Source organism: Cibotium barometz, chromosome 1 (genome assembly GCF_041138505.1).
Source record: "Cibotium barometz isolate CiBa-2024 chromosome 1, ASM4113850v1, whole genome shotgun sequence".
In the NCBI taxonomy this organism is placed as follows: domain Eukaryota; kingdom Viridiplantae; phylum Streptophyta; class Polypodiopsida; order Cyatheales; family Cibotiaceae; genus Cibotium; species Cibotium barometz.
This window is the reverse complement of record NC_141046.1, coordinates 66,923,683-66,944,418: the sequence shown is the minus strand read 5'-3', so window position 1 is coordinate 66,944,418 and position 20,736 is coordinate 66,923,683. Positions and strand designations below refer to the sequence as shown.

The window sequence follows — 20,736 nt, the reverse complement described above, 5'->3', positions numbered from 1 at the left end:
TAAACAGGGTTAGGGTTAGGGTTTACAGAAAGAAAACAGGCATGGAAAACAAGCAGGGAGTGAACACGACTGCTGTAGATATCTCAATAATAGAAAATGTGAAGTACAAGCCACATGATAGTGACCCCTAAAGGATAAGTGTTCACATGACCGGCCATAAATGTGCCGGGTGGACCAAAACACTTATAAACTGCATATAAGTGAAAATGAACTAAACTGGGGGAAAAAACCTCCACTAATTGAAGTAAAAAGTGCCCCAGTAACCTACTGATGATCACTAGCACTCCTCTGGGTGCATACACAGCATAAAACCCAACAAACCCCCTTGGAGTGATATGTGATCACTGTACATCATCCACCAAAAGGAAACAAATTCAAAGCATTGCGGAATGCTTCAAATTTCGGACGTGGTAATGCCTTGGTGAAGATGTCTGCCACATTCTGATCTGTAGGACAGTAGATCAGACTGATATCTCCTGCCTGGAGTCTCTCCCGAACAAAATGATAGTGAATCTCAATGTGTTTCGTGCGAGCATGAAACACAGGATTCCTGGCCACAGCAATGGCACTCTGACTATCAGTATAGATAGGTGTAGGCTCCTCCACTGAAATATCCATATCAGTCATAAGACGATGCAGCCAAACACACTCAACAGTAGTAGTGTAGGCTGCTCTGTACTCTGCCTCACAAGATGAAGTGGCCACCGTGGTCTGTTTCTTGCTTAGCCAAGAAATGCATGAAGCGCCAAGGAAGAAACAATTCCCACTAGTGGAATGTCTGGTATCAAAATCACCAGCCCAATCTGAATCACTGTAAGCATGTAACTGCATGTCACCCCCCTCAGGATAAAGCAACCCAAGAGACAAGGTACCCTGCAAATAACGGAATACACGCTTCACAGCTTGCCAATGTGACAACCGTGGGCTGTGCATGAATCTGCTCAACTGAGAGACTGCATACTGAATATCTGGCCTTGTATTACACAAGTAAATGAGGCACCCAACAGCCTGAGCATATGTAGTGGCATCAAAGGAAACACTGTCATCTTGTAGTGACAGTTTCATCCCAGGCTCCATAGGAGTACTAATAGGCTTGCAATCCTGAAATTTAAACTTCTCCAGAAGTTTAGCAACATAACGTGATTGCAACAACCCAATGCCTCTGTTATCCTGCACAAACTGTATGCCCAAATAGTAATGTACAAGGCCCAAGTCAGACATGTCAAATGTCTGTTGCAGTATCTCTTTAAATGCTGCAATTTTGTCATCATTTGATCCCATGAGCAAGAGATCATCCACATAAAGACTGATGACCAGCAGATCTGTCTCTTCTTTCTTCACATACAAAGTGGTCTCTGATGGACTGTTCACAAATCCCTGAGTGAGTAGAAAAGCATCTATTTTTGCATACCAAGCTCGTGGAGCTTGTTTCAAACCATACAAGGCCTTTTTCAGCCTGCATACTTTCCCCTCATGACCATGTTCTGCAAATCCCATGGGCTGAAATACATAAACTTCCTCCTCGAGGTCCCCATGTAGGAATGCAGTCTTTATGTCCAACTGGTGAACAACCCAACCACGATGTGCAGCCAATGCAATGACACACCTAAGTGTCGACATACGGGATGTAGGAGCAAATGTCTCCTCATAATCAATGCCCTTCTTCTGTGCATAGCCCTTTGCAACTAGACGGGCTTTGTACCTGTCAATGGATCCATCTGCATGTCTTTTCAACTTGTAGACCCATTTAGTACCAATGGCTTTCTTGCCTTTGGGCAGATCAACCAAATCCCATGTTTGATTCTTTTTAATAGAATCAATCTCATCCTGCATGGCTTTGTTCCAATGCACATTATCTCGTGCATCCACAAATGAATCAGGCTCATCATCATCCTGTAAACTGGCTGCCATAACCAGATTCAAATCCATGATGTGTGCATGCTCATTGGTCCTTGTCTCCCTACGAGTACGACCAGCAAGAGGACCTTCTAAATGGCTGTCCTGTAATGTCCTCAAATACCATCTAGGTATATGTCTGACCTGTGGTGCCTGCTGTCCCATATTTGGTTCAGCTTCTGGCTCATTTGGCTGCTGAATTTCTGCACCACCTACATCATTTGCTGGCTGTCCATTACCCTCATGAGTTGGATCACCAACTGTGGAATGAAACTCCATGGGTAGAAGACCTTCAAATACATCATTTTCAGCCTGATTTGCCTCATAACCAGCCATGGATAATTCTGATTTTTCATCAAAAATCACATCCCGGCTGATAAATATTTTCCTGGATAGTGGGTCATATAACCTGTAGCCCTTGCTCTCACGGCTATACCCAACAAAAATGCATTTTGTGGCTTTATCATCAAGCTTCCTCCTCAACTCTTTGGGTATGTGTGCATATGCAAGGCACCCAAAGATACGAAAATGTGATACAGAAGGCTTGCGGCCATGCCAAGCCTCAAAAGGAGTAATAGAAACCAATGCCTTTGTGGGACATCGATTCAAAATATGACAAGCACACATTACTGCTTCCACCCAAAAGATATGTGGTAGTCTTTTTGCCTTTAGCATACATCTGGCCATCTCCATGAGTGACCGATTTTTCCTTTCTGCAACCCCATTCTGCTGTGGAGTGTAAGGAGTAGTATACTGATGTTTTATACCTCTACTCCCAAGAAAAGAATTCAGCACATGCGACATATATTCCCCCCCTCGGTCAGAACGGAGAGTCTTCACTTTGCATCCTGACTCTGTCTCAGCAAGTGCTACAAAGGCCAAAAATGCATCATATACCTGTGATTTCTGTGTCAAAGGATAGACCCAGCATATACGAGAGAAGTCATCAATAAATGTTGCAAAATAAAAGCAACCACCTAATGACTTCGTCTGCATGGGACCACAAAGATCACTGTGTATAAGTTGCAACTTTGCAGTTGCTCTTAGAGCCTGATCACGTGGGAAGGAAAACCTGTGCATTTTTCCCAAAATACATCCTTCACAAATGTGATCTGGAGGCTTCTCCATGAGAGGTAGATCTGTAAACATATTATGTCGCTGCATAAGCATAAGACTACCAAAATTTACATGCCCCATGCGAGCATGCCATAACTCCGCATCAACCATAGCTGGAGTAAGAGTGAATGCATGATAAGCAGACTGATCCACTGGCTGAAATGCATCCAACTCATAAAGTCCATGACATAATGTACCAGTAAGCATCAAGGTCAAGGCATTTGCTTTGTCTCTGACCATGCATTTATCATCATCAAAGTGGACTTGCATTCCACAATGTGCTAAAGAAGAAATGGACAACAAATTCTTCTTTATCCCTGGTACATATAAGGCATCTGTAAGGCGGAGAATGGAGCCATCAATGGCTGTAAGCTGAATCTCCCCAATGCCACACACTGGATATGAAGCATTGTTGGCACACTGAACAGTTTTGCCAACAGGGGCAGGGCCAACATGACTAAACAAATCCCTGCGAGATGTGATATGCTTTGAGGCACCACTATCAAAATACCAAGTACATGCATGCTCTGTCAAACTGAGTGCCTGTGAAGACCAAGAGGCATCATAGCTGCATGTATAGAAACAGTAATCCCTGTCCTCAACAAAAGAAGCAGTCTCTGGAGGAGCTTTAGGAGCATCATTAACAGACATCCCAGCTTCCTTTGCCTTCTCTTTGGCAATCCTCTTCCTACATTCCGTGATGTAGTGACCTGGCTTCTTACAGTAATGACATTTTCCCTTCTTCTTGGGCTGTCCATCACCTTTCTTGGTATCCTGTGAAGAACCACCATCACCTGAATTTTGATTTGCACTCTTTGGCTGAGATTTCCCTTTCCCCTTTTGACCTGTAGTAAATGCTTGTTCAGCATTTGTGTTCATATTCATATTCTTCCTCATTTGCTCCTCTTGTAGTAAGAGAGCAACAAGTTCCTGATACTTGAGGGGTTCAACAGCATTCCTCATGCTGAGGTTCAAAGAGGTATGGAAAGCCAAGTAAGATCTTGGCAAAGAGTGCAAAATGGTGGACACAAGCTGTGTCTCAGGAATAATGTCATCCACATTGATGAGTTGCTCTCTCAAATCCTGCAGCTTGTTCAAGTGGCTAGACATATCATCTCCTTCATTCATTTTCTGATTTTCCAGCTCTCTTTTCAAAAATGAGATCCTAGCCTCATTACGAGCAGCATACATTTGCTCCAAAGTCACCCATGCATTCTGTGAAGTGCCAGCTGAACGAATATGAGGTATAATAAACCTCTGAACTGACAATGCAATGAGTGACAAAGCTTGTGCATCCCTGGCATCCCATGTCTTTTGAGCATTTGTTCTCTGAACAGGCAATGGCTGTCCTGGAGCCTGTACCTGTTGTCCTCGTCCACGAGCACCCCCTTGAGGAGGAGTGTCTGGAGCCAATGGACCTGGACGTGGTTCATCACCACTAACAAAATCCCAAAGACCTTTTGCCACAAGCACATTTTTCAGCATAAAACTCCACAAGGAGTAGTTCGTGCCATCCAATTTGTCTTCCTTAGACAAATATGTGAATACATCACTTTGCTGTTGATTTGCCATTATGCTTTACGCACAATGTTGTACCTGTTTACCAAAAAACCCAAAAGCAAAAACCCTGATAACAACTGTACTCCACTGAATACAGTTTACCCAAATCTGCCTGCACTCTCAATCCTCTGAATGTGCAGCTTAATGCACCAATGACTGAGTAGAGCAGCAAATGGCGTACACAATGCCAAAATGCCCAAATTTGCTGCACCCAAACTGTGCAAAAATCTGTATATTTTCTTGCTAGAAAATCTGCCTGTTGTGCCTGTATATTTTTCACAAAGAAAAATAAGAATGCCCAAAACTCAAAACCTGTAATGCTTACCAGCTGAGATATGAGTTGATTGTTGTACTCTGCAGGTACTTTACGAAACCAGTCCTCTGTAAGCAAGCAGGTACAGTCCTCAAATACACAGCACTGAATGCTGCACTGAAAGTACACAGTGCACGTTTCTCTGTGCAGGTGACAAAAAAAACGATGACTGTACAGAAGCTAGTCGAAGGCCTATACACAGCTGGTATATACGGGCAGGTACACGTCAGGTACAGTCGGGCGAGCAGGTTCACTGAAGACACGTCAGGTACAGTCGCCTGGTGCAGTCGCCAGGTATGTACAGTCGCCAGGTACAGTCGCCTGGTACGGATGCAAGTGTACGGGCAGCAAGTGATGGTGGCTGCGCTTGACTGGCTGCAGGTGTCGACTTGCAGACGAATACCAGCAGGCGGCGACTTGTAGTACTATTGGCGCTGAAGGCGTAGGCGTACGGTGGCTAGTACACGTGTGTAAATGTAGGCGACGCCTGTTGTAGTACTTTATTGAAGGCGACGTGCGACTGGATGTACAGGCAGCTAGTGCGCACGGCTGAAGCTGAAGGCGGCGCACAATGGGAGTACGGACAGCAGGCGCACAGCTGTACGGCGCTCAGAAGTACGGGCAGAAGGTACGGGTGCTATACGGCAGCAGCAACAAAAAAACTTGGATGTGTACGGGCAATGAACAAGGGCAAAGCTTCAATTGCTCTGATACCAATTGAAGACTAAACAGGGTTAGGGTTAGGGTTTACAGAAAGAAAACAGGCATGGAAAACGAGCAGGGAGTGAACACGACTGCTGTAGATATCTCAATAATAGAAAATGTGAAGTACAAGCCACATGATAGTGACCCCTAAAGGATAAGTGTTCACATGACCGGCCATAAATGTGCCGGGTGGACCAAAACACTTATAAACTGCATATAAGTGAAAATGAACTAAACTGGGGGAAAAAACCTCCACTAACTGAAGTAAAAAGTGCCCCAGTAACCTACTGATGATCACTAGCACTCCTCTGGGTGCATACACAGCATAAAACCCAACAGTAGCCTTGCCTCCCTTCAGCGCCTCCAAGAGCAGACTGCAGAGAGCCCATGGGCAGGCGGCCAGATGGAGACAACCCGCATTACTTGAAAGCCCCTAGAGGAGAAGTGGAATGAGTATTGATATCATGTGAGTGCTTCCTTGTGGACCCTCGCAAGGGATTGGGTCAACAGAGATTTCTTTGTTGCCTAGGGCTCCCAGTTCCATCAGGAGGAGGTGCGCGCTGTGCCCTTCAGAGGCCGGTTGGTCCCATAACCTTGGAGCCTCCACAGGTCAAGAAGGTGGCTTCCGCATATTACAATCTCTTCTCACAGCTGACCATGACTCGCTATAGAGGGAGGTGGCTTGCTAGAGAGAGGTGGCATTTACAACTGTGTGTTTCAGACCCCCTGTGGCCGTACCTGAACTCCTCTTTTTCAGGAGAGGAGCTAGCAGCTGCACTCCATGCACTACCTTGCTGGAAGTGCCCTGGAGAGAATAGACACCCGGTTTCCCTCTTCCTTCGTCTTTGGGATCTTATGGAAGTGGGCTTTCAGGCTGCTTTCACTGAGGTCATGAAGAATGGCTCGCACTTTGGCGGAGGGTGATCACCCTCTTAGGGGAAATCTATAAGATCCTCGCCAAGGCAATCAGCCTCAGCCTCCCTCCCCCCGCCCTCTAATCACTCCACTCAGACAAGTTTCAATTGGAATCAGGGTATCCTGGATAACATCTTCATTTTTTGGGAACTAGTGTGACGGCCAGGCTCCAAGTAGAGAACATGGCATCCCCTTCCTCCCCCCTGCGTATGAAACATTTTCTAAACTTCTGCAGGAAATAGAAAACCTGTTTCAAAATGCTTTAGCAAACAAATGATTTTGTGTTGCTTGTACAATGCATGAGGGAATATAAAGATTTTAAAAAGCGTCCCATGTGGGCAGCAGGAGCAAGTGTATGACTGCTGTACAGCAGTATGGACTGCAAGTGCATACCATACAACTATATGGATGGCTGCTGTCAGAAGAGCAGGAAGGCATATGGGCATGTGTATCGCTTGATTTTCTCTCCAATGGAGTGATTTTTGCTGGATTTTGTTGCTTCTTCCTTCTTTGCAAATAGGTGTCCTTTTTCCCAAGAGATTAGTGAATGTGTAGCTATACTGCGGGGTAGTGGCCATTGGGCCAGCTCACTTGTGGCCACACTTCTCTCATAAGTGGGAGGGTGTCCACATAGGTGTCCACACCCTTTTAATGAAGAAGGTGCTTGTCTATACGTGCGTGGCTGGCTGGAATGCCCAAACTCATTTACAACCTATCTTGCCCACACTTTAATGAAGTGTGAACCTGCAAAAATAAGCCATAACTCTTGTATGAATACACAAAATGTTTAGAGTTACCCCTATCACCTATCTACAATCCACAAGAAAGATCAGAATACAGATTCACACGCATGGTTCATGGGAGGTCTCCCTTGTTCGTAAACTACACAAACAGATCCTCGTCCTCTCGTGAACTGTGCACAGTTTTTCAGGCACAAAATGTATTGGATAATCTCCCTTTCATTTAGCTTGTAGCTGGCAGTCATTCCAGGCATAGACATTACATCCCTACGCTAACGAGAATATTGTATTGTGGATTTAAGCGCGGACCAAAGTCCCCAACATACTAGATCCAGCCTTCTGGTCCTTGGTGTAGACATAATTCCCCTACTGTGAGTTTCCAATTCACATGATCCTTGGTGTAGACGTCTCTCCTGCCATGAGGTGTCATGTCGACACTATCGAGTGCGTCCATAGATTCAAATTGATTCTTCAAAGCTCGTCCAGATGTCAAAAGCGTAGAGAATGCCCAAATAGTAACACGCGCGATGGAGGCTCGGCACACCTAGGATAAGCTCAATGCGGTGGTTCTCTCACTTTGGAGGTGGCAACCAATCAGGTAACATGAAACTCAAGAGATGTCCATAATGATCGAAAACCTGCTTTCTAGCTTCCTCTAGATAATCCAACTTATCTGACTTCATGGCCCATACATGCTTGTACATATACATGCAAAAATGATGATCCTTGGTGTACTGCCCGCTTCATCCAAAGAGCAAAAACGAAATCAATGGCTTTTGAGTACGAAGGCAAGGACTCCTTGAAAATAGCGTCTGCTTGGTCCAAAGGTGCCACTTTGATGTTGTGAGTGCTAAAAACTCCCCAAAAGCGAAAGCATCATTCTCCAATGTCTCAAAAACCCTAAGCTGGTTTGATTACTTCCTCTTGCCCCTCACGGCGATGGCCAAGACCGCAACATTCATATGCTTCACCGTAGGGAATTTCAGTCATTCAATCAAAATAGTTCGTGATGTGCCTTCATTAAAAAATAATGGGCACTGGATGGTTTATGGATCACCCCTCGGTGCACCACCATATCATGCCAGGCCAAGACAACAAAGATCTTGCCAACCCAGGACAACATAGATCATGTCAGACCGAGTCAAATGAAGAGGAGGTGTACTACTACTGGGAACAGGAGGGGGGGAGGTGTGTCAAGAGCTTGGATGTTTCCTTGTTTTCATATGTGGATGGGCTCACATGGATTCTAGGATGCCACTAATGATTGTGGATGTACTGGCTTTGGGAATGGGGGATTTTCTAGTGCAAGAACCATGGACTAGGGACATATGGATGGGCATCTGAGGCCAAGTCTCTCGTGTGGTAGGCATAGTGGATTTGTGGAAGGTTTTGGGCATGGAAACAGGCTTTTATAGGGCTGTCCACACTCACTTATAAAAGCGGTGGACACGTTATAAGTTGGGCCCCTTCTATTTCAAAGGTCTCATTCTCATCTAAATGAGGTGTGGACAAAGAAGGGCAAAAGGGTTGGCTGCCCAGGCAGAGGTGTGAACAAGAAGGGGTAGGGGGACATAATGGCGGGCATGGGGAAGCACGCAGGGGAGAGGGGGGCAGGTGGGGAGAAAAGGAGCGCACACAGGAGAGTGGGGAGGGTGCGCAGGAGACATGAAGGATGGGGGCAGCACTGCTGCTATGCGGGGGAGCTTCAGCCCTAATGGTCTCTTTCAGAGAACCTAAGGGCTTAGGAATCATTGCACTTTTCTTCACTCGTGTGCAACACTCCCACTCAAAGCATCGCTCTGGAATTGACCTTGTGGATGGGTAGGGAGCAGAACTATGGTGGATAGGCAAGAATTCTTGCTAGGTTGCCATGTTTACCAGGCCATAGTGTGACGGTGGGTAGTCACACCCATAGGTGAGAGTATCAGTCTTTGCCAATGGTGGTATTTAAATTCATGCTCTTGGGCTTACAAGTATGGGCGGCTTACCTACAGACGGGGGAAAAGTCCAAGAGGCTTCACCCGAGGGTTATAACATTTACAGCTGTTAGCGAGGGGTTCTGTTAAAACTTGTTTCCTGAGTCAACTACTTTGCACATCTTTTGGTTGAATTGAGTAATTGCTTTCTGGCCTGATTGGTTGATGATCTAGTGTGAACAACAAGGTTGAAGTCCTCAATAGTTAAGTTTATTTTAGGATGGAACGTGTCTGACTCTGTTTTCTGTGTGTTCTCAGGTGAGTCCACATGAGTTTCTCCAGGCAGTTATGGTTGCTAGCAAGAAGCGTTTTCGTATCGGAGTGCAATCTGATCCAGTTGAATTTATGTCCTGGCTCCTTAATACTCTTCATGCTGATCTTGGAGGAACAAAAAAACTAAACAGCAGTGTTATTTTTAAGTGCTTCCAAGTAAGCATCAACAGGATTTTTTTGTCTTAGCTTTTGAAAAGTCTACAAAGAACTGCAATTTCATCTTTAATTTGTGGCAAGCATGATAACAGGTCTCCTCAGCACATTTGCGCTTGCATGCATGCAAACACCACACATGCATGGGCACCCACCACCCACACATGCACACGCATACCCACCCACCACACACAAGCATGCACACACAAATACGCATGCACGCATTCTCTCTCTCTCTCTCTCTCTCTCTCTCTGCCTGCATTTCGCCCGCCTGCACCTCTTCTCTTCCCACCCGCTTCGCTTCTCTCTCTTCGCCCCTTTCACCCGCTTCGCTTCTCTCTTCCCACCTTCTCTCTCTTTGCCCCCTTTCTCTGCCTGCATTTCGCCCGCCTGCACCTCTTCTCTTCCCACCCGCTTCGCTTCTCTCTCTTCGCCCCTTTCACCCGCTCGCTTCCCATCCGCTTCGCTTCTCTCTCTTCGCCCCTTTCACCCGCTTCGCTTCTCTCTTCCCACCTTCTCTCTCTTCGTCCCCTTTCTCTGCCTGCATTTCGCCCGCCTGCACCTCTTCTCTTCCCACCCGCTTCGCTTCTCTCTCTTCGCCCCTTTCCCCACCCACCCTTGCTCAGGCCCCCAAGGCAGCAACATAACTCTCCCCTGCACCTGTAGTAGCTGAGCATCTTGTAGGTCGCATTTTCTGAGTCTCCCCCAAAGGGGAGAGGGTACCCTTGAGGGGGGACTCGTTCCACCAACAGCCCTCTCCTTTATCAGCAGCAATACATGGAAAGTAAGAAGTCTTTTGCCTCAGTCACCGCTTCACGATTACCGCCCATTCCTCCACCCGTGAGCAAGCCGACACCATGGGAAGCCTACCTCATGCAAGAACTGAAGAAACTCCAGGGAGAATTAGCAGCACTAAAACACGAGACTATCAAGAAAGATGAACAAATCAACGAACTGAAAGTGCAAGTGCAAGCCATGAAGACGAAGCAAGAGGAAGCACGAGAAGGACCCATACCTACAACACTACAAACAGAAACGACAAACCATGTTTCAAAGGTAAATTCAGTTAACTCACAAGATTTTGTTAAAGAAGTCATATTAGCGGTCAAAGAAAAGGAACGAATGGAAAGTAACAAAAAGGTAATCAGAGTCGGTGGTCTTCCTCAAGGCTGGGATAGGGCAGACATAACTCAAGAGCTTCGAGAAGACTACATATTAGATACAGATGTACTTACAGCACAACTGAGCAAAGTAGTCCCCTTCGTGGACTTAGGAGACCCTATCTCTATTATAGTAAAGGGTACACATGCAAAAGTCTCCTATATGGACAACAATGAGAAAATAGCAGTGATGAAGCAAACAAGGTCTCTCCAAGGGACAAAGGTATGGATAGCTGATGAACTCACCCCGCTACAACTCAAGAACAGATCGGCAGAGCTGAATAAAGTTAAAGAAGCAAGAAAGAATGGCAAATGGGCAGTATACAGAGGAGGACAAGCAATCATTAAAGAATTCCGTACCCCACCCCTCTCAAGAGCAAATCCATCCATGGATGAAATATAGCTATTTTTATTTTGAACCTCAATTTCGAACTAGATGCAATAGAACCCATTGTAATTTAAACTCTTAAGAGTCTTAAGAGTTCATTTTGAGTTATTTTTTTTCAGTTTTATGCCTCTTTGGCATCGATACCCAGAGTGGAATGTAAATGGATGTACCTGATCTGTCCCATAGGTCGGATTCGGCCTCCCGTGGACGTTAATATAACTTTCTTTCTTTCTTTCTTTCTCTCTTTCTCTCTCTGGTCGCTGCTGTTTGCCGTGCTGTGCACGCTGTTCCCTGCCCTGCGCGCTGTTCAGTGCGTGCCCTTATCCCACCCATCTACGTGCTGCCCCTCTGTTCCCTGCTGTTTGTGCTGCGCGCTATTCCCACCCACCCTGCTCATGCCCCCAAGGCATAAACTAGGAGGGAATAGCCAGGATGAACCTACAAAGAGCTGAAGGCATACATCGAGAGTGTGGAGGACAACACCAAGAAGGCGTTGCTCGAGTAGAAGGTGTTGGACAGGTTTCTGAACCAACACAAAAAACAGGTGGAAGGCCTCCGCCAAGAGATACATGGCAAGAATAACAAGAGTGAAGAACTGGAGGAAAAGCTGAACCTTAAGGAGGAGATTCAGTTGAGAAAAGCAATGTGTGAGGGTGCAACATGAGTAGAGCAAGGGGAGGAGCATGCACATTAGAAAAGGATAGACTAAGGGTACATTGGCAAAGGTTGGTTTGTATGGTCATTTGTAAAAGGTGAAGTCAAAGGTCAAAAAGGTAGCACGTGGAAAGTGCAAGGAGGCGCATGGAGTGTAAGCATTTTTGTGGCACTAGGGTGCACATATCTTGTGAGTTGGGAGCTCCATCAGAGCTATAGAGAAGGATGTACTTGGATCAACTCTAATGCAATGAGATTATGTGGGTTTGTGATTAATCACTTGTCATTATCTTGTTATTAGCTTCATCACATTTTATATTATCTTAATCATGTTTCTCATAAGCTTTGATCTACCATGAGCTCAACCATACATGATTTCTCAACAATTCGGACGTTGAAAGAGATCCAGATGCAACAACAGGCAATGCTAAAGCCTACTCCAATGATAGGGGAACTGTGGGAGCGGTAAATCCTATTGTCAAAGACCATACAACGGAGGAAGGGGAACTGAATACACAGGAGGGTCTAAGGACAGACCTAGAGAAGCTAAAGACTGTGAGTGACAAGTTGCTGGAAGAACTGCAAACCAAACCAAGAAAGATTGGGTGGAGGTGGTGAAGAAGCACGAATCCCTATAGAGCAACAAACATGAGACACTTGAGGAGGAGAAACGCAGGAAGGATAAGGCCCTCCATGTGCGAGTGCGGGGGCTACAGGTGGGGGCTTCCCCTAAGGCAAATGCCATGATGATTTGCTAAATGATAGGAGTAGATGGGACTCTCTCCCTCCCTCTCCAAGTAGATACAGGTGGGAGCTTCTCTCAAGGCAGATGCCATAATGATTTGCCAAATGATAGGAGTAGATGGGACTCCCTCCCCCCCTCCAAAAAGCAGATACAGGGAGGGCAGGGAAGGATATGACACGAGGGTGACCTCTCATTATAAGGTTCCCTAATGTCACCAGCAGATGGGCCATCTTAGATAGACAGGCTGTCCTCAAGGGCACACAAGTGTCCAATCGGGAGTAGGCCAACCATACCAAACAACCGAAGAGAACCCGATACTATCCCCGCTCAATCCCTGGAGAAGCATTAGAAGAGAAAGCTTCTCACTAGTATCTATAGGAGAAGAATTGGTCTATAGCCAATCATCTAAACCTGTTAAGAATCTCCCGTGTGTACTTTTGTTGAGAGAAGAAAATAACCTGAGGAGTTTGTCAAATCTCAAAGCCAAGAAAATAATATAGAAGGCCAAGATCCGTCATCTCAAACTCCGTCTTCAAAGCATCCATGACCATAGTCACAAGAAACGGCCGTTTCAGTCTCAGAATTGTGTTTCTCCGTTTCAAGACCCCATCCGTTTCCATGGCCATTTCTCATTTCCCAAGTGATATTGTCACAAGAAACGATCGTTTCCACTCCAAAAAACTGGTTTTCCCGTTTTCATTCCTCGAACGTTTCCGTTTCTGTTTCTTGTTTTTGGTGACTATGTCCATGAAGATGAGGTCATCAACATAGACCACAATGATATCCTCCTCTCAAGGAGGATATAAAGGTTCGAATATGCATGAGAACGGCGTAGACCAAGCTTCTCAAAGAACTTATCAATCCGTTGGTACTAAGCTCGCTTAGCTTGCTTCAGACCATACAAAGCTTTCTTTAGCCGATACACCTGATCCTGTCTGCCTGGAACCTCAAATCTTGGTGGTTGATCAATATACACTTCTTGTGTAAACTCTCCATTTAGGAAAGCCAACTTGACGTCCATTTGTAATACGAGTAATCTATGATGTCTTGCAAGAGCAAGAACGGTTTGAATAGTAGTCATCCCGGCCGTCGGAGCGAAGGTCTCATCGAAGTCAACTCCAAGACCTTGAGCATAGCCCTTGGCAACCAACCTCGCCTTGTGCTTGTCCAAGTTGCCATCAGCTCCGATCCACCGCACACCAATCACCTTACCTTGCTGGGGTCTAGGTACCAAAATCCAAGTGCCATTTTGTTCAATAGCATCCAACTTTGCGTGCATAGCATGATGCCAAGGCTCGTGCAAAAGATCCTCGTCCACAGAAATGGGATGAGAAGGACCATGAATAATAGAGGACATAAGAGCATAGTTAACAAACATGTTGCCCTCATGAATTTGTTTTTCTGTAACTCCGGAAGATTGTCTGAGAGAACTAGGTGGGGGAGTAGAAGGAAGCTCACGCAACCTAGAATCACGAATTGTCTGAAAATACCATCCAAGCACCGGTCTGCTCGAGCTTGCTGGAGGAGGTACAGAGTCATCATCATTATCTGACTTAGAATCCACAGCTGGAGGTGTAACAAAAGCAGGGGGAGGAGGAGGAGTAGGCGGAGGAAGGAGAAGCTCACTACCCCTCTCAGAAGATGCAGGAGTCTCGTCGAACATCATTCACGGCTCACAACAATTTTGCTGGCCTGCTGATTATACAAATGATATGCCTTGGACACAGAACTATATCCAAGAAAAGTCATACGCTGAGACTTCGAGTCCAACTTGGAGCGATGCTCCTTAGGCACATGTACAACCAAATACTCGCAAATGAACAACATAGGGCTTCTCACCATGGAAAGCCTCATATGGAGTTTTATTTGGAAGAGCACCAGTAGGAGACATGTTCTGAATACAGACAATAGTAGAAGTCGCCTCAGCCTAGAAACGTCGAGGTAAAGAGGAGTGCTCAAGCATAGCACGTGCCATCTCCATGATAGTTCTATCCTTCAACTCTGCAACTCCATTTTGTGATGGAGTATATGTTGTAGTGAGCTGCCTCCGAACAACCAAATACGCGAATAACCAAATACTCGCAAATGAACAGCAGAGGGATTCTCACCATGGAAAGCCTCATATGCAGTTTTATCTAGTGGGAGACCTGTTCTGAATATAGACAGTAGTAGAAGCTCAAGCATAGCATGAGCCATCTCCATGATAGTCGATCTTCTCTGCAACTCCATTCCGTGATGGATCATGGAGTATATGCTCTAGTAAGCTGTTTCCGAATGCTCCTGGACTTCAAGAAACCAAGTAAATTTGAAGAAGTCATCCACCATCATGAGCATGTACAACACCTTACTCAAAGACGCGGTACTCATAGGACCACATAAGTCTGCATGAACAAGAGCAAGTGATGTCGAAGATATGTGTGTTGCATCCTTCGGAAAGGCGGCTCGGTGTTGCTTCCCTTGTAAACAAGAGGAACAAACAAAAGTTGAAGCCTTGATAGTTGGTAAACCCTCAACCAACGCATCCTTTGAAAGCTCGCTATAGAAGCTGATAGCTCAAATGGCGAAACCGAGCATGCCAAAGAGCGGAAGAAAAACCAGTAGAGAGCAAAGCGGTCAACTTGTACAAGCTACTATCCTGGACTCCTTGAGCCAAGATGGCACCAGTCTCCTTATCACGAATAGTAATATCGTGATGAGAGAAGATCACCTCCGCACCCTGAGTTGTAAGAGCACTCATTGACAAAAGGTTAAATGCCAAATCTGGAATGTATAGAACGTCAGAGAAGTATCTCTTGTCCTCGGAGGAGTGGAAGATGGGAATGGTGCCACGTCCATGAACTAGCATGGAAGAAGAATCACCCAAAGTGATATAGCCTGTCCTGGCAGTAAAGTCCTTGAACCAATCCCGATGAGGTGTCATGTAAAGAGTAGCACTACTATCCACAATCCAAGACCGAGATCGAGAAGTCACAAGAGCCAGTATATGACGAGCACTGGCTAATAAAAGAATACCATTGTCCTTCTTGGTCTGGGACATCGCTGTAGAGGTAGCGTCCTTTGCTTCTTCATCCCGCTTCTTGTAACATTGGGGCTGTTTATGACCCTTCTTGCCACAGTAGTGACACTCCACGTCTTTGTTTTTAGAAGATTTTTTTTGGTCTTTGTCTTTATCTTTGTCGAGTTCTTGTTAGAACCCCCTTTCCCTTTCTTTTGTCAATTCTTCCCTTTATCTCGAGGAGCCAAAGCTCCATCAGAACCACCAGAGGTGCCAGTCCGCTTCTCAAAGCGAGACTCAATTTGCATAATGGAGGGGAGAACTTCCTCCCAAGTGACTGAACAGGATGAGGAGAAGAAACAAGAGACCGGAAGAAAGCATCAAACCTCTTTGGAAGCTTGAAGAGAAGCTGAATAGCCATATCTTGTGTAAAGATATCCTTGCTACATACAGCAAGCTCATCTTGAAGATCTTTCATCTTCGTGATGAAAGTAGATAAAGATGGAAAGGCAGAAACATGAAGATTCATAAGCTGCTTTTCCAAAGCCAAAATCCGACCCGGAGACTTAAATCTCGTAAAGATATGCAAGTGCCTTCCAAACTTCATGTGCAACATCTGCTGTACGCACATGAGAGAGAACAGAATCTTGACAATTCAACATTAGAAAGGAGAAAGCATGAGGATCATTCGCCTGCCAAACATCAATTTGCGCCTGAGTCACACCAACGGTAGAAAGGGTGGGAGAGGTGGCATTGGCAGTCGTAACGAGCCAGTCCCAGAAATCCACTCCACACAAGGCTGATTTTACCTTCACCATCTATAGAGTACAGTTGGAGCCATCCAACTTTGTAGACTCAGAGAACATTAGAAGAGCAGTCGAGGCAGCCATCACTAAAACTCGGGTTCAATCTCAGAAGAAAAACTCACACCTCAAAAGAAAGAAGTGTCCACCACAGGTACCAAGGTTGCCACCAAAGCCAGAATCACCACAAGACCCCCTCTGCAAGAGATAGTGTCCACTGGAGAAGAAAACGCAGCCAAATAGGGGGCTGCAACCTGAAAATACAGGCCGACCAGCTTCCACACCTTTGTAGAGAAAAACGCTGATGAGAATATACCTGTAGGCTGTAAGCGATGAAGCCTAGAAGAAGGTAGAGCAACCAGCAGCAATCGTCCAGAAAACGCAGCAATCTAGAGGGCTGTGAATCTGAAAAACGCAGAGGTGAAGGGACTGTAGATAGGGCAGAATCTGAGGCAGCAGAGAAAACTGTGAACCTAGAGTGATGATACCATGAAAGAGTGCACAGAGCGGAAGCAAGATGAGCACTAGAGTGTGCTGATCTGAGAAGTGCAAGAGAAAGAGATATGAAGCTAATAAGCTGAATATATTGCAATGAAAGCAGTCCTGAGCAAGAGACATAATAGTCTCATAAGTGAAGGATACAAAAGGTGAGAGTGTGTCAACACATGAACCACACCTCAAGAACGAATGAATGGAAAAGGGGAGAGGCTAGCCCACCTATATATAGGTCATATGGGGCTGGCGGATTGCAGCAACAAGACCTAGCCGACTGAACAATAGGAGCTGGCTGACTGGAAAAGCATCACCCGACCTGGGAAAAAAACCAGGAAAATGGGAAAAAATATGGTGAAAATAAGGGTGGCCAGACCACAACCAAGGGCCATAAAAGGAATCAAATGTGGGCACAATACATGGGCAGAATATGGGGATGAATATGCTAACAAAGTGTACATGGGGGATGATCTCACCTTAGCACATGTGGCACATTGGCGTGAGGCGTGGTGACAGTCTACGAGGCCCATTAGAGTGGGCGAGTGGGCTATCTATAGAGATGGCGGGGTATTCTCACTGAGCGCCATCCTCACTGAGCGCCGTCCCAAATAGGGATGCAGGGTCTATGAGATCAAACACCTGAGGTTAGCAGTATGGAACCTCCTCTGACGCCTTCACTTCCTTCCCTTACTCAGGATGTACCAGCACCGTGGACTGCTTGATGGGATCTCGTGCTTTGGCACACCTTCTCCCTGACTTCTCCATCCTCCCACCCCCTTTGAATTGGACCATGCCTACCTTTCTTTCACTCTTACTTGCACACCACTTGCTCCCCTGCCACCACCGCTCATCTCACATTACACCTAGGTCCATTTTGATCACGAGCTTGACCTTGTTTACTTTGATCACGTCTACTGCCACCTCCAAGGTGTTGATCCCAATGTCCCCCTACCCCTCTCACATCGCTACTCACCACCATTCTCTACACATTTGCCACCACTTCTTTCTTTTGCACGTGACAGTCTACTGCCAAGCCACCTTGCGGTTCCATGCCCCAGAACTGTTGGTATGATGACGAATGCCGAGCCACACACTTCCGTCTTAAGTATGAGTACGGATTGGGAGAATCATGAAGCGCCAAACACAACACATTTCTCAATGTCTTACCCAATGCAAGAAACGAGGGTTCTATGCTCAGAAAGAGGATGAGCTATACCGACTCTTCTTAGGGCTGAACTGCAAAGAGGCTTGGAGGAAACTTCGAGAACATCGGCCCCCACATCTATCACTTGCCTAGTTACATGGCACTTCTCTTATCCCCCATAAGCCACCACTAGTCCCACCACCTCCACAAAGAGCATGGTCTTCAAGGCCATCCCTAGACTAGTAATTAACGGGCCCAGGTCACGAGGGACTCACTGCCGAGTACATCTCACATGCCGATGATACCTTGGCGCCCCTTCCAGCCTACATGTTCAATAGAGCTCTTTGTGAAGAATTTCCACCCTCTTGGTCCACTAATACCATCACCAACCATCATCCTCAAAATCGGAGATCCACTTGATCCTCATAATTATAGGACAATCATTGTTGGCCGCGCATTGGCCAAACTCTATGGATTGGTGCTAGAGGCGGAGGCCTGTTAGGGATGACCACCCTGGCTAGTTCAGGTGTGAACACAGCTTACTCACGGGCACTTTTTCCCTGTGACTGGACATAGGTTTTTTCCCGTGTGAACACACTTATGTGTGTTGGGCACTTTGCCCTAGGCTACTTTATGTACTCACATTGTACTTTCATTATTATTATTGAGTACATCTTTTCCAGCACTCTTGAGCTTCACTTGTTTTCTCTCTCTCTTGCAGCTGTGTGTGTGTGTGTGTGTGTGCAGGCTTCTTCTCCCATACCCAACATTGGTATCAGAGCATTAGGGTTAGGGTTTCTGAGCATTAGGGTTAGGGTTTCTCCCTGCATCCCCTCAGATCTGCCGCCGCCCTGCCATTGCCCTTTGCATCTTTACGCCGCCTGTATTGTACGGCGCCGCCTGTCTGCACTCTGCCGCCTCAGATCTGTCGCCGCCCTGCATCGTCCTTGCGCCTCAGATCTGCGCCGCCCCTGTGCTGCCCAGTTCGCTCTGCGCTGTCCCCCCTGCGCCGCCCTGTTCGCCTTGCGCCACTTGTAATTGCACCAGATCCATTGTAGCACAGCGACACCACCCAGATTTGCATCGCCCGTACTGCGCCGCCTTGTGTACATGCCCGTACTATGCTGCCTTACACGTGTACTGCTGTACCCGTTGATTGTACTATTGTACCTGCCCAATTGAAGCTGCTCCACAACATGTGGTATTTCTGTAATTTTTTCAAATACTCAGAAATTGCTAAATATAGTGCATTAATTTTGGGACTTTTCACCATTGAGCTCAAAATTGCAACATTGGCATACATTGGCACTGATTTTGCTTGATTCGGTGCGTAATTGCGCTAGAAATTTGGGGTTTTTGCAAAAATTGACACCGTTTGCAAGTCTTTTATAGAGATTTGCAGGCATTTTGGGTGTTAGAGGCAGATTCAGTTGACATTGGGGCATTTTTTCCAAATTTTTGGATGTTACAACATTACTGCAGCATTACTACTTGTTTGTACACACTTGTGACAACCATGTCTGGGAATACTAGTGATTTATTTGGAATGCTCTCCGTTGAGGATAAGTTGGATGGCAGCAACTATCCTATGTGGGCATACATGATGAAACATGTACTTGTTCCAAAGAATTTGTGGGTTTATGTATCAAGGGCTGATGTTAGGCCTATTGCTCCTGAACGAGCAGCAAGTACTTCAGGAACCATTGATATAGGTGATGATGTATCTTTAGGTGGTGCTACATCTTCTACACCTTTGCCACCCACTTCAGAACAGCTCAGATGGGATGCCAAGGATGCTCAGCCACATGCTTTGATTGCCCTTTCATGCAAAAGGCAGGTTATACCGCACATCCGTTCATGCACTTCTTCTAAGGGTGCATGGGATGTACTTACTTCTTCGTAATGAGGCTCGTGTTGGCTATCTTCGCAAGAAGATTGAGTCTGAGCATATGGATGAGGGTGATTCAATGAACATGTTCCTTACCCGCATCAAGGATTTGCAAGAGCAGCTCATCAACATTGATGAGGTCATTTCAGATGGTTCACTTGTATCTACAGTGCTTTAGGGTTTGCCAAAATCCTATCAAGGTTTTGCTACTACTCTTCGTCTACTCATGAAGGGTAATCCAAACTTGTATACGTTTGATGAGTTGGTGACTCTCTTATTGCAAGAGGAGCAGTCTCGTTCTAATATGATCACTATGCTTTCTGTTGATTAGGCATTTAGTGCCTTTGATCGAAACAAAGGTAAATCTGGGGCTGCATCTAGTGGTAAACCTAAGGGCAAACCACATGCCTGTTCAGATTCTACCTCGTCTAAAAAAGGTGACAACAATAGAAAGAAGAGATTTAACTATTTTAGAAAACCTGGCTATCTTATTGAGGAATGTAGGAAGCACATTGAGAGTGAAAAGAGAAAGAAGCAGCAAGGTTTGGCTGCTACTGTGGACACTAAAGAAGAGGCTAACTTTGCTCATGAGGGATATGCATTAGTGGTTACATGCAGTTTGCTTGCTTCTTGTATGTCTATCTCAGCTGGAGATTGGTACTTTGACAATGGTGCTTCTAAGCACATCACTTTTTGCAGAGATCTATTTGTCAATTTGCAGGATTCACCTCCAGGTGGCATAGCTATGTGTGCCAATGATGCGTCTTACTCCATCAAAGGCATTGGCAATGTGGAGCTAACAGCATGTAATGGGGATAGT

The 20,736-nt window shown here is 45.9% G+C and overlaps 1 protein-coding gene across 1 annotated transcript in view; it reads left to right on the top strand.

The window, feature by feature from the left end:
• The window catches only part of LOC147642353 (uncharacterized), a 73,239-nt gene that overhangs the window by 44,887 nt on the left and 7,616 nt on the right, over window positions 1-20,736 (top strand). Inside the window, exon 5 of the mRNA XM_086805596.1 lies at window positions 9,480-9,650. Within this exon, the coding sequence (XP_086661722.1) occupies window positions 9,480-9,650 (171 nt within the window). The remainder of the gene's footprint in view (window positions 1-9,479; window positions 9,651-20,736) is intronic.